This window comes from Typopeltis vanoorti, chromosome 9, assembly GCF_054136105.1.
Source record: "Typopeltis vanoorti isolate ZY-2024b chromosome 9, IOZ_Tvanoo_1.0, whole genome shotgun sequence".
Classification (NCBI taxonomy): Eukaryota; Metazoa; Arthropoda; class Arachnida; order Uropygi; family Thelyphonidae; genus Typopeltis; species Typopeltis vanoorti.
This window is the reverse complement of record NC_143557.1, coordinates 12,689,239-12,704,065: the sequence shown is the minus strand read 5'-3', so window position 1 is coordinate 12,704,065 and position 14,827 is coordinate 12,689,239. Positions and strand designations below refer to the sequence as shown.

The window sequence follows — 14,827 nt, the reverse complement described above, 5'->3', positions numbered from 1 at the left end:
AACATTCTCCTTCGTGTTCGACAATTAAGAAATTATTATTATTATTATTATTATTATTATTATTATGTGACACCTCCAGGGGGTCAAAAGACTCATGGGCTGCCAAGTTTAAACATGGCCGTACCAGCCTAAGATGATCCACGTTAGAGACGTCCAAAAAGTGTAACAACACAACCAGAAATCATTGATCAAGTACATGATATGATATTGGACAGGAGCAAATGCTGGTCTTGAAATTCATGCTTGCTTGTTATCACTCCCTGAATGATAACATGCTTGCTTGTTATCATTCAGGGAGTGAGAGGTGTGATTGAAGTCTGATTAGCGGAATAATGAATTACTGACCATTTAAAACTACATACACTTGGGTCTCTTTTTATGCGGATTTGAAGTTATGCGCTGCATAACTTCAAGATATAAGACCTTTCAACACTTCTGCACATGCCAACAGAAGGAGAATCCATTCTGATAATAGGGTAATCCAGCGTTTCCCAAACTTTTCCTATGACAGAACACTTCACAACTCCTGAAATTTCCATGGAACACCTTGGTTACTTTGCAATGTATTAATTAATTGATCATTAATTATTAATTAAACAACAATTAAACATAAACATCATTAAATTAATTTGTGCTGATATTCATTGACATATCCCATTCTGATCATCAAAATTGTATAATATTATTATAAGTACTTACGAGTGAATGCAGACTTTTTCCCGTGTGATGATAGTTTCCCTCTCCTTTTGTACATCCTGGAGATCGCTTTGTTGACTGGAGGTGGATGAATCACTATCTGCTGCGTCACAAAAACCTTCAATAAGAGATTTCTTAACACCAAAATTAAACAAAGCCCCTTGTCTCTTATTCATATTAAAATTTAAATCTGTAGGCCTATTACTTTTAAAAAAGCATGGCACTACGGTTTCAAAACAAGCACTTTCACCCTACAATACGAACTTGTGAAGAAAGTATTACTAGATCTGATAACCGGATACAGACTACCTTGATCTTCAATTTCAGTGGAAAAATTTTCTTTATACTTCTTTATATTGTTGATTGGTCACTAACATTTGCAACACAGATGTTATTTCATTCAGTTTTGAGAACAGAGGATACCCAGCCCATTGTTGTAATCAGCTTGCAGGCAATTTTTATGACCGATCATAAGCAGCGGTATTCCCTTTCCCGAATGTTGAAAAGTTTCGATGTGTGAAAATTAACAATAATTCATGAATACTTCTGCATTTAAAAATACACGGCTTGGTCACTAACATTTGCTACACAGATGTATTTAGACATTCTGGGTCTGAGCTTTTCAACATATTCACGAATATTATTCTCCTCAGAATATTTCCACTATAAAATATTTATTCATGAAAAATGCTTAGAAAACTAAAATGACAAATTCTAGGAGAACTTGTTGCGGAACACAGTTTGGGAAACCCTGGGGTAATTAATCCGTATTTTGGGATGAATTGTTTATTATTACACGGTGGAAAATTAAATTCTCTTTTATGATCATTGTAGTTTTTAAAGTGGTAACTATTTTGCTTCTAAAACAGTTGGAAAATTTTACCTATAAAGCACATGGTTTTGCATGTTGTTGACCTATTCGTTCATCGGCGTTGTACATATTGAACGGAGTGTTGCAGCACATTCTGGCATAACGTGATAACGTGTAAGCAGTGAGTGTTTATGAAGTTTAATTTTGTATGCGAGTAAGTGTTTGTCTTTTTATTATCGAAAGTCTAAATTTTGCTAATTGTTATTTTAAAGATTTAATTTGATCCAATGGAGAAAAAAAAGCACTAAAGAAAAGCAATTTCTTTGGAAATTAAAACTGCAATTTTAGATTGCTTAACAAAAGGAGAGGGATCTACAGTGATTGGTAAACATTTTAATTTAGATGAATCTACTATAAGAGAAATTAAAAAGAATGAAGTCGCAATAAGAAAATCTGTCATTTCTGGCACAAAACCAAGTGCCAAATTATCATCGTACTGAAGATGCTTTATTAGAAAAAACGGAACGAGAGCTCGTAATTTGGATTGAAGAATTAACTCGAAGAATTCCTATAAGTGGTTATTTAATTAAACAAAAAGCTCTTCGGTTTTATGAACAGATGAAGCAACTGGAGCCATCTACTTCCGCTTCCCAGGCTGATAAAAGAATTTTTGGCAAGCAAAGGATGGCTAACCGGGTTTTTAAAAAGGAATGCCCTTAATAACGTGAAGATTAGAGGCAAGATTGCAGCAGCAGATGAATTAGCAGCCAAAAATTTTCAAGAGAAATTAGCCAAAATTATTGAAGATGGTGGATATTGTCCCGATCAAGTGTTTAACGCTGACGAAACAGGATTGTTTTAGAAGAAAATGCCCAACAAACTTACATCAGAAAGTCTGAGAAAAAAGCAAGTGGGTTTAAAGCAAGCAAAGATCGAGTAACATTGTTACTCGATCTTTGCTTGCTTTAATTTTTGCTTTTTTCTTTAAATTTTGTTTTAAATTTAATTTTGCTTGCTATGATGCATTGCTATAAAGTAATGTTGTTACTTTGTAGCAATGCATCAAGAGATCAAATATTGAAACTCCTCCTAGTAAATCGATCTCTAAGACTACGTGCTCTAAAATGCAAAGATCTAAAACAGCTGCTGGTACATTGGATGGCTAATACAAAGGCCTGGGTAACAAATGCTGTATTTACTAAATGGTTCAATAATTGCTTTGTACCAGATGTGGAAACATATATGAAGCAAAAAGCTCTCGATTTTAAAGTTTTATTAATTGTTGATAATGCACTAAGTCATCCGCATTTAGAACATCCAAATGTGCAGGTAGTATTTTTTCCACACAATATAACAAGCATTATTCAGCCATTAGATCAAGGCTTAATTGCTACTTTTAAAGAATATTACATTAAGCACACTTTTGAATTTATATTGGATAAACTAGAAAATGAATCATTAACAATAACTGATGTTTAGAAAAAATTTTTCTATTTCGGACTGCTTAAATCATGTTGCATCTGCTATCACTGAAATAAGACCACAAAATTTAAATGCATGCTGGAAAGCAGCTTGGCCTGGATGTGTCGCAAACATCTACATTATCAGCTGAAATCATTATTTTGGCACATGAAATTGGTGGAGAAGGATTTGATACATTTAGCCAGAAAAATGTAGACGAATTGACGATAATATTATTGGATATCAATTAACTTTAGATATTATCGTTGAAGATCCAGAAAACGATAGTGAATATAATTCAAATATAATTCGAGAAGGTCTCGAACTGTGAAATAAATTGGAAAATCATTTTCTTGTTAATGACACAAATTCTGAATGAGCCTTTAAATTCCAATGTGAGCTGAAGAACTGTATGTCTGGATATCACGAGCTGTATAAAAAATTAGTGAAATCATCATTGCGAAGTTTAAACACTGATTGCATTGTCAGAAGAAAAAAATCAGCACAGAACGAGGTGAAGCTAATTCTGTTTGTGAAGAACCATTGCCTTTACCATACAGATCTGATTCGCCGACTATCTCTTCTGGTGATAAAAGTGATTTTGCACCAGTTCGCAAACATTGCCGAATATTGTCTAATAGCGACGATAATTCTGATGACAAAATGTAAAAAAAAAAATTGTTACTTTTCAATAAATTTAAATGAATAAAGCTCTAACACAAACTTAGGCATTCTTATTTTCCTGAATTTTCATAAACTTTTTTTATGTAATTTTAGGTTTATTTTAATTCATTGCTTAGGTTTTATGCAGTTTTAGAAAATTATGAACGTATCCCTAATTTTTCAACGTAAGTTAGGCCTTTTTTGTGCGATTTTTTTATATGCGGTTTTCTGTGGAACATATCTACCGCATAAAAAGAGACCAGACTGTATTTAGAAATTTATGTACATTTAATCATACAAATACAACATTTATTTTACGAATGATATTTTATCTTTTTAAATTTAGCTACTTGTATACAAATTCTACCCTATGGTTCTTCTTTATGAACTGTCAATAACATCGTCATGAAAAGTTGGATGTAACTTAATTTTCCCAACCAATATGCACACTTGTAAAGGCTGGCTGAAGCTCACTGGCTAGAGCTACTTTCACTGCGTATGGCCTGTGTTTAAGATGATGTGAAGGGAGTGGAAATAGCTATGTGGACGGATGAAATCACAGTGCTGTAGCGAAGACCTGAAAGCTCACACAACGTGCCAAATTATCGTCATACTCAAGAGATGCTTTATTAGAAAAAAAACGGAACAAGTGCTAGTAATTTGGATTGAAGAATTAACTCGAAGAAGAATTCCTATAAGTGGTTATTTAATTAAACAAAAAGCTCTTTGGTTTTATGAACAGATGAAGCAAGTGGCGTCATCTACTTCCACTTCAAAGCTGATAAAGAATTTATGGCTAGCAAAGAATGGCTAACCGGGTTTTTAAACAGGAATGCACTTCATAACTTGAAGATTACAGGAAGATGGTGGAAGAAAATGCCTAGTCGAACTTCCATCGCAAAGTCTGAGAAAAAAGCAAGTGGGTTTAAAGCAAGCAAAGATTGAGTAACATTGTTACTTTGTAGCAATGCACAGGGGATCGAATGTTGAAACCCCTCCTAGTAAATCAATCTCTAAGATCACGTGCTCTAAAAGGCAAAGATCTAAAACAGCTGCCGGTAAATTGGATGGCTAATACAAAGGCCTGGGTAACAACTGCTGTATTTACTGAATGGTTCAATAATTGCTTTGTACCAGAAGTGGAAACATATATGAAGCAAAATGCTCTTGATATTAAAGTTTTATTAATTGTTGACAATGCACCAAGTCATTCGCACTTAGAACATCCAAATGTGCAGGTAGTGTTGTACTTCAAATATACAATACAGCGTTATTCATCAATTAGATCATGGCATAACTGCTACTTTAAAAAATATTACGTTAAGCACACTTTTCAATTTATATTGGATAAACTAGAAAATAAATCATTAACAGTAACTGACATTTGGAAAAAATTTTCTATTTTGGACTATTTAAATCATGTTGCATCTGCCATCGCTGAAATAAGAGTACAAACTTTAAATACCTGCTGGAAAAACAGCTTGGCCTGGATGTGTTGTAAACAGTGCAACCATTCAAACATCTACATTATCAGCTGAAATCATTATTTTGGCACATACAATTGGTGGAGAAGGGTTTGATACATTTAGCCAGAACGATGTAGACGAATTGCTTGTGGATAATACCTTATGTGACGATGATATTATTGGATATCGATTAGCTTTAGATATCATTGAAGATCCAGAAAACGATAGTGAAGAGGAAGAAAAACCTGTCCCCCTCACTGCAAATATAATTCGAGAAGGTCTTGAACTATGCAATAAATTGGAAAATCATTTTCTTGTTAATGACACAAATTCTGAACGAGCCTTTAAATTCCAAAGTGAGCTGAAGAACTATGTCGGGATATCGCAAGCTGTATAAAAAATTAGTACAATCATCATTGCAAAATTTAATCACTGATTACATTGTCAGAAGAAAAAAATCAGCACAGAAAGAGGATGAAGCTAATTCTGTTTGTGAAGAACCATTGTCTTTACCATACAGATCTGATGCGCTGACTATCTCTTCTAGTGATGAAAGTGATTCCGCACCAGTTCGCAAACGTTGCCAAATATTGTCTAATAGCGACGATAATTCTGATGAAAAAATGTAAAAAAAAATGTTACTTTTCAATAAAATTAAATGAATAAAGCTTTAAAACAAACTTAGGCATTCTTATTTTCCTGAATTTTTATAAACTTTTTTTTAAAACGATTTTAGGTTTATTTTAATTCATTGCTTCGGTTTTATAAAGTTTTAGAAAATTATGGAACGGATCCCTAATTTTTCAATGAAAGTTAGGTCTTTTTTGTGCGATTTTTTATATGCGGTTTTCTGTGGAACATATCTACTGCATAAAAAGAGAACCGATTGTATTAACAACTTTTAAGACGAAACAGAAATTAAGAAACTCACTGATCAATAATATATTACTTTCATTGTAAAATGAATATAAATATGAAAATTAATTAAAATCTAAACAAATAATACATAAATACATAAAAAACTATAATTTGTGAAATTTATCTTGCACGGCATTTACTTTTCATAGATCGGTATCAATGCAATATCATTTCAATTTTCTAGTGAATAATGCTTTCAGCGAATTTTTTCCTTGATTAATTTTCCCAGCGTTAAGTTTTCCTCTCGATGAGTTTTTCTCTCAATGAATTTTTCCACGATAAATTGTCTGTGAATCGCCAAGTATAAAAACAATATAACACAGGTCTTAAGTGCTCAAATGAATCAATTTTGAAGATCTTTTATAACCAATCTCTTAACACTGATGTCCTTAGCATTTATCTTGTTTCTCACAAGAAAGGTCTCAATACACTTTCCCTTACCTCTCACAATACTCACATTTTAGTAAGATAAGATTTTCTTCTCAAACTGACACTGCTAGATGCTCCTAAAAAAAGTTGGTGTCCTATTCCATTCAAGATACCAGTCTTGCCTGTACAACTGCTAACCTTACATATATCCTAAAACATGATTAACTTCAGAATACTATTCTCAATTTTGGGACTGGGCATCAAGAAACTACTAACTATTTTTAAATATTACTCTCTAGTTTTTGCATTTGTTGTGCCACTAAACTGGCCACCATTCCACCACATTCTCCTGATACCACTATCTTCTCCAAAGGACCACAGCTTCCAGCTGCTCAAGAAACACAAGGCAGATTCTTTGTTTCTTCATAGCTAATTGTTTGTGAGAAAATGAATATAAAAAATATATGCATGCAAACTGCATTAAATAATGAACAGTTTAATTACATTCATTGTGAAGGGAAAATGTGAAACTATTTTTAATAATTTTCTGATTTAAATTTCAAAGTCAAATTTATGCTTTAATTCTATCATCTTTATTAATTTATATGAACATTCTTAATGTAGAAGACTTCTATCTTCAAAAAAGTTTTTTTGAAGATAAAAATTCTCAATTTCATGTTAAACCTACTGCTAAAAAAAATTACCATCGAGTAATCTATTATGGTAGATTTCACAAGCCTGAAGTGCTTCCTGTTTTGAAGAATATATCACCAATGCAGTTCCTGATTGTAGCAGCTGGGCATTATTTACCACACCAACATCACCAAATAATTCCTATAGAACAAAATTAATTTTCTGAATATTCACCTGATCTACAAGATTCTTCTGAAACCAAGCAATTCAAATAAAAATTCCACATTGTATATCAAGTGCAAAGAATTCAGGATTTACTACTTAGTGAAATCATATTAATATGCTTTGTGTTTTTTAAATTAAAATTAAAATTTTAAAAATGGGTTTAAAATTACTGCCAAAAATGAACCTTAACCGAAAAGAATAGTGGCATGTCCAAATATAAAGTGATGACTCGTATAAAGCAGAAGCAGCAAAAAAAAAATAAAGCACTATGGGAGGAATATAAACATCAAGGTGATCACAGCATGCCCACAAGCAGTATAAAGCACAGGCAAGAAGGGTAACCAGCAAGGTAAGGAAGGGTAAATCAGATTTCAAGAGAAAATTAGCTAAGCAGGCCAAAGTAAATCCAAAATATTTTTTTTTTTTTTTGCAAGTAAAAGAAAGAATGATTATGGAAAGATAACTTTACTCAGTGCTTATGGTAGGAAAATGAGAAGCAGAAGAATTAGTTCAGTTATTAAGTGATCATGTTGCAAGGGTATATCATCCAGGTGGTGATTTTGAAGTTACTAAGGTGACAGACACTGCTGTGAGCATTGAGGTAGATGAACTGGAGGTACTCAGCATATTGAAAAATATCAATGTAAATACAGCAGTGGGCCTGGACGACATGTCTGCTCATGTGCTATGAGAATATGTAAGTGAATGGCAGTGCCTTTGATGAAGTTGTTTAATCTAAGTCTCAGTTTTGGCAAGGTTTCAAGGGAGTGGAAAGAGGATAAGATAGTTCCACTACATATGGCTCCAAGAGAGAAGTAGCAAATTACAGCCCACTTAGTATCTCTGGAGTGGTAGTTAAACTATTGGAAAAGTGATTAAAAGTAAAATTCAGTAATGGGTAGATAGGAATATGATACTTTATAGGAGTCAGCATTGCTCTGTAAAAGATAGGTCCTGCCTCAGTAATTTATTCACATTTTATACTAAGGTCACAGCAAAATTGGAAAAGAAAATGGCTATAACCTGATACTGCTGGACTTTGCAAAGGCATCTGACAGAATACCACATGGAAAACTATTACATAAGTTGGAGCAAATGTGAATGGATATGAGGCTGGATAGGGGTGGCTGATAGACAGACAGACAGTAGCGTATGGTGGAATGGAATCAAGGCAAATGAGTGACTAACGTAGTATCCCAGGACTCTGTACTAGGACCACTACTCTATATTTTGTACATTGATGATACAGCAAAGATTTGAAGGAGGACATTTGGTTGTTTGCTGATGATGCAAAACTAGGGAGGCAATAATTGATAATGGTCATGTAGATATCTTACAGGATGATTTAGATAAATCATTGGACAATAGTTGTCAATTGAATGTTGTAAAATGTAAAGCAATGAACTTCAGGATGAAAAGATTACACATTTCGTATCATACTGACAGTATTAGTTTACAAGAAATTGATGAGGCTAGGGATATGGGGTGATTGTGGATGAAGATTTAAAATTCAGAGGACATACTGCAAAAGTTGACAATAGTTCAGAAGATTACTTGGATGCTCAAGAACACATTGACAAGTAAAGATAGGGAGGTTATTATCCCTCTTTAAAAACTACTGTACACAGATTTGGCCACTGCATTTCTTGGGGATTGGAAGGTGGTGGAGAGAATTCAGAGACAAGTGACCAAGCGCCAGACAGGTCTGTGGAATCTCTATGAGTCTATCCTCATTCTCCATGAGGATAGACTGAGGATGTGTGGATTGCAGAGTTTAGCTGAGAGGCAGAGGATATGATAGAATTTATGTTACTAAAGGGATACTATAAGAATGACACAGTAGAAATTTTTCAATACACAGAGAGTAGAGGAAAACAAGGGGTCACACTTGGAAGTTGTCTACGAGTGTGGTTAGTAAGGGTGTACGGAATGGATTCTTTACTTGGGGAGTGGTGAACAAGGGAATGGATTGTCAGAGGTGGTTGTGAGTGCCTCAACTGTGAATAGATTTATGAGATGTATGATAGATATTGTGTTAATGGATACTGGGACTCCAGCAACGAGTCTTTTGACTCCATGGAGTGCCCATATAAATAATAATAAAAATGAGCTAAGCTTTGTTTGAAAGAGGCTTAGAAAATTCTTCTTTCATAACATTTCCTAAAATTATATATTAATGTTGGCAGTGGTATATACTAATATAATCACAGTGACATGCTAAAAAAATTTAACTATCAATTATGGGTAGTTGCCATAAAATTAAAAAAAAAAAAGTCTTTAAGCTCAGCTCAGAATAATGGTGCAAAATAAACATTTGTGCAATTTAGTGGAATTCATGCCACTAAATTACACAAATAAACTACAGAATACTGAATGTTCATTATTCTGCAGAGATAAAAGTTTAATTCACAGTTGTTACTTAGAACAAAATAAAAATAAAACAGTACACTAATAAAATATTATATCTGGTATTCAATGATCTATAAATGTGTTGGTTAAAACCTCAATGTTGAAAGTCAGATAACACATTTAAATTATTCATTTAATCAAGTAGATTTATCCTCAAGTTATAAAAAGCTATTTACATGTAGTAAAACACTATATAATGATAAATGCAGAACCTAATACTAAATTCACAAGTCAATCGAACTAAAACTCAGTTATTTAGCTGTTAAGCAAACAGCTAAAAAAATGAGCAGTCAACTCATAATTTTGGAGGCATAAGATCGGTTAATCTCATCACCATCATCAAATTCCTGACATGTATCCTCAAGGGGTATAAATGATATTGTGATAGTACTACAAGAAGAACTTAACATCATTACTAACTTTCTATCTAGAATTTTCTTCCAAATCAATCTGTTACCTATCAAGAACTCAAACTTTATCAGATCTTATATTTCTGTGTTCTAAGGCCTTTTTACCATATCAATCCACCTATATCTTCGTCTTCATCTGGGTGTTTTCCCTGCAAACCTGGCAAAAAACACTTGTTTTGCTAATCTTTCCTCTCCCATTCTGTTTAAGTGACCATACCACCTGAGATTAGCTCTCATATCACTAGTCTCGGGTCAAATGTTTTATTTCTAACCCAGCTCTCAGATCCATAAGTTAAAACTGGTTTGAACACTGTCTTGTATACAGCTAATTTAGTGTTTTGACTAATTTCTCTCTTATTCCATATAAATTTATTCACTTGACTTCCTACTATACCAGCTTTGTTGATTCTGTTGTCTATTTCCATATTCATTTTGCTATCTTCACTAAAAATCGTGCCTAAGTAGCTGAAATGTTTGACTTGTTCTATAGGTTCTCTATTTACAGTGGAGTTGATATTCTCAATGGTTCTGCCTATTTTCATTGTCTTTGATTTGTTGTTGCTGATTTTCAAATCAAATTTATTACAACCTCTCGGAAGACCCTATAACCTCTAGAGAGCGTGTCCCCTGGGTGGTGGATAGGGGAGCCCACCAGATATGGCGGAGTGGTCCGAATATATCGAATAAGGACTCGTGGACCAACAGGGAGTAATCATCTTGATAGCAAGGGATGTGGCTTTCTCATGGTCCCCTAGCTGGGTCTATTCTCTCTCTTCTTTGAGGTAGGCCCCCTTGCTCTTTAATCTTTCCTATATGGCATTCCTCGCCCAATTCTTGTAACTCACGACCCTAATGCTATTAGCGTAATCGAGGGCTATGGGTCATTCTATTTCCATCTCTACTCTATCTCTTTGTCATCTCTTTAAAATTCTCTCTTACCACTTTAAGGCATGCTTGAAGGCCTCAAGATGGCAGCCCCATCACCAAGCTAGACTGCAGATGGCCAGTAACTCTCTCAGTCAAAATTTTAACCTACTAAAAAGACTCGTGAAGATAGTAAACGGACAGACTTTTTTGGTAATGAACTGGTTTGGAATAAGGATTCGAGAAGAAAATTATCGAAAACAAAAAAAAAAAAAAAAAAAAAAAAAGCAGAAATACACCTATTGGAATATAGCCACCTGGAATGTGAGAAGTATTCACCACAAAATCATAGAACTGGACCAAGCACTAGAAGAAAGAAATGTAAAAATAGCAGTAATTACAGAATATATAAAAAAAAAAAAGCAGAGAGGAACAGATGAAACTGAAAATTACATCTATATATATATATATATATATATATACAGTGGGGTAAAACAGAAGAGAGAGCTAATTCTGGTGTAATGATCTTTCTACATAAATCTCTTAGAAACAATATAATCCATTACAACTTTTGGAGCGATAGAATAATAGAAATGAAAATTAAAATAGACAGAGGCTATATGACAGTAATTGGAACAAATGCACCTGAAGAAGGAAAAGAGGAGGACTCAGAACACTTCTACACCCAACTGCAGAACATATTAAATAAAACCAACCTTAAGGATCACATTTTGGTAATAGGAGATCTCAACACAAGAATTGGCAGTAAACTATATAAACCAAACAAAGGACCTATCAGAGAACTTAACTGTAATAGAAATGGAAATAGATTAAGAGAGTTTACTATAAACAATAACCTTAAAATAATGAACACCTTCTTCAAACAAAGACATCCACAAATATACCTGGGAAGCAAGAGACACAAGAAGCATTATTGATTACATAATCAGCAATATCAAAATGTCAGAAATGATAATAGATACAAGAGTATACAGAGGATCTGAAATAGAAACAGACCATTACCTTTTAATTGGAAAAATAAAATGGGAACCAAGATGGAAAACAACAAAAAAGCACAAGGAAAATAGAAATTTTGAATCTTTCCAAGTTAGACTTTTGGACGACAGTAGTATTAAAGACTTGTACCAAAAAAGAATAAAGAACTGGATGACAAGTATAAAACAAAATCAGAACATAGAAGAAGAATGGTCAAACCTAAAAACCATAATGACAAAAGCTGCAAAAGAAAGTTCAGGAACAAAGAAAAAGAGGCCTTAGGGACTGGGATGATGAAATTAAATGCATTATTGAAGAAAAGAAAAAAGCATATATAAAAACTGACTCAACCTAAAAACAATAGAATCAAAAATGGAATACAGCAGAAAAAAAGCAATAGCAAAAGCAGCATGCAGGAGAATAAACAGAAAAGGATGGAACAATTTTGTAACAAAATTAGAGAGAGACTGTATGCTCAAAAGACCCAATGCATATAAAATCCTCAAAGATCTACACAATGAAACTAGAGAAAAAGCAGATATTAATACCATTAAAATAGAAACATGGTAAAATTACTACCAAGATCTATGGTATGATGAAAACATTCAAAAGAGAAAACCACCCTTTGTAAACATTTCAGATAACTTGGAAAACATCACTCTAGAAGAATTAACTGAAGCATTAACCCAAAGCAAAACAGGAAAGGCTCCAGGAGAAGACAATATAAACTTGGAACTTATCAAATATGCAGGACTTGGATTCTCACTCAAGTTACTTAACTTTTATAACATGATCTGGAAAGAAGGAAAATGCACACAAGATTGGACCAAAGCAATAGTTATTCCCATCTACAAAAAAGGATACAAATCTGATTGTAACAATTATCGTGGAATCATCTTACTCAGTACCTGTTATAAAGTATATGCAAAAATCTTAGCATATAAACTTAAACATATAGTAGACCCAAAATTAATAGAAGAACAAAATGGATTCAGAAAAGGCAGGTCTTGCATAAACTCTGCACTTAACGTTAAAATTATTAATTGAAAAACACAAAGAAATGAACATAGAAACATATAGCTTTTATAGATTACACCAGAGCATTTGATAAAATTATCAGAGAAAAACTATGGGAAATCCTAGAAGAATATGAAATACCAAACCAACTCTTTAGAGCCTTATATGATATATATCAAGATAATAAAATATCTGTGAAGTACAATAATTCAACACCAAGCTGGAAACTAATAAATCGAGGAGTACGTCAGGGTTGCCCTCTCTCACTGGTTTTATTTAATATAGACACAGATAAAATTATAAAAGAATGGAAGATAACTAATGAAGGAGGATTCAAGATAAACCGTAACACCAGATTAGCTACTCTTCTTCTTGCTGATGACCAAATAAACCTTGGAAATAATGAAGATGAACTACAAAAATCATTATGCAGTCTAAATAATCTGATAAAAACATATGGTATGGAAATATCAACAGACAAAACAAAAGTCATGGCCTTCAAAGGTGCTAATCCAATAAGAAGCAAAATAGTAATAAACAACAAAATAATAGAGCAAGTAAATACATTAAAATATTTAGATTGCACAATGTCATATGAAAATGAAGCTGATATAGAACCAAAGATATGAAACTTTTTAAAAGTAACAGGCATTATTAATAAACTTTTTAAACCCGATTATGTACAAAAACACACACGAATAAGAATCTACAATACAGTAGCTAAACCAACCTTACTTTATGGTAGTGAGATATGGTCAATAAAAAAAGCAGATGAAAGAAGAATTCAATCATCCGAAATGAAATTTCTGCACAGAACTGAAGGAGTCACAATAATGGACAAAATGAAAAGCAGCGAAATCAGAAAAAAACTTGGAATTACAACCTCCCTAAATGAAACAGTTATTTGCTATAGAGAAAAATGGAAAGAACACATACTGAGATGAATAGAAGCAGAATACCTAAACAAATTCTAAATAACCACCCAAAAGTACTCAATGCAAAGAAAGACCCTTAAAAAGATGGAAGTGAGTCTGGAAAAGGCCACTTGGCCTGTTCTGGAAAGGAAGAAGATTTATTACAACAATTATTCAATTTAATCAAGGAATCTTGCAAACTTCTACTGGATTTATTTAAAAGAATATCACCTGCATAAGATAAAGAGCTGAGATTAACATCTCCAATTTTGATATCAGGTTTAATACTGTTTTCCTTCAAAATGTAATCCATATAGATAATGAATAACAGAGGGGATAATGTATATCCTTGTCTCACACCAGATTTAACATTAAACCATCTTCCTATATTTCCTTCAACTCCAATTGCTGACATAGAACTCAAATAAAGACTAAATATTGCTTCATATAATATCCCATTGACACCATATAACTGTAGCATTTTGAATAGCTTCTCTCTTGGCACCTTGTCACATGCCTTTTCCAGATCTACAAAACTAAAACACAGATCTTTCTTATATTCCCATGATTTCTCAACTATTTGTTGTAAAGTGAAAATCTGATACTGGCAGCCTCTATTTGGCCTGAATCAAGCTTGTTCTTCCACAATCCTTCTCAACCGTTTATCAAGTATACTTGCAAAAATCTTACCAGGAACACTTAGAAGGGAAATACCTATGTAATTCTCACATTCAGTTTTATTCCTATTTTTGTATATGGGTACTATGAGAGTTCTACTCCAACCATCCGGAATATGTCCCTCTGTCCAAGCCTTCTGAACTATGCAGTGCGGCCACTGTGAGACTTTTATACCTCCATATTTGAGCATTTCTGGCGGAATATTATCTACTCCAGCTATCTATCCCAATGGCTTTAACAGGCCTTTAAGGCCCACAACCTTCCAAGCATGCTTGGATTTCGTAACCGAAATAAGAG

General features: G+C 33.4%; 1 protein-coding gene across 3 annotated transcripts in view; it reads right to left on the bottom strand.

The window, feature by feature from the left end:
• LOC150102888 (uncharacterized) overlaps positions 1-14,827 on the bottom strand; it is a 327,651-nt gene that overhangs the window by 79,224 nt on the left and 233,600 nt on the right. For all 3 annotated transcript variants that reach the window (XM_090398187.1, XM_090398188.1, XM_090398185.1), the window contains one exon: positions 7,089-7,218. In XM_090398187.1, coding sequence (XP_090254313.1) covers positions 7,089-7,218 — 130 coding nt within the window. The remainder of the gene's footprint in view (positions 1-7,088; positions 7,219-14,827) is intronic.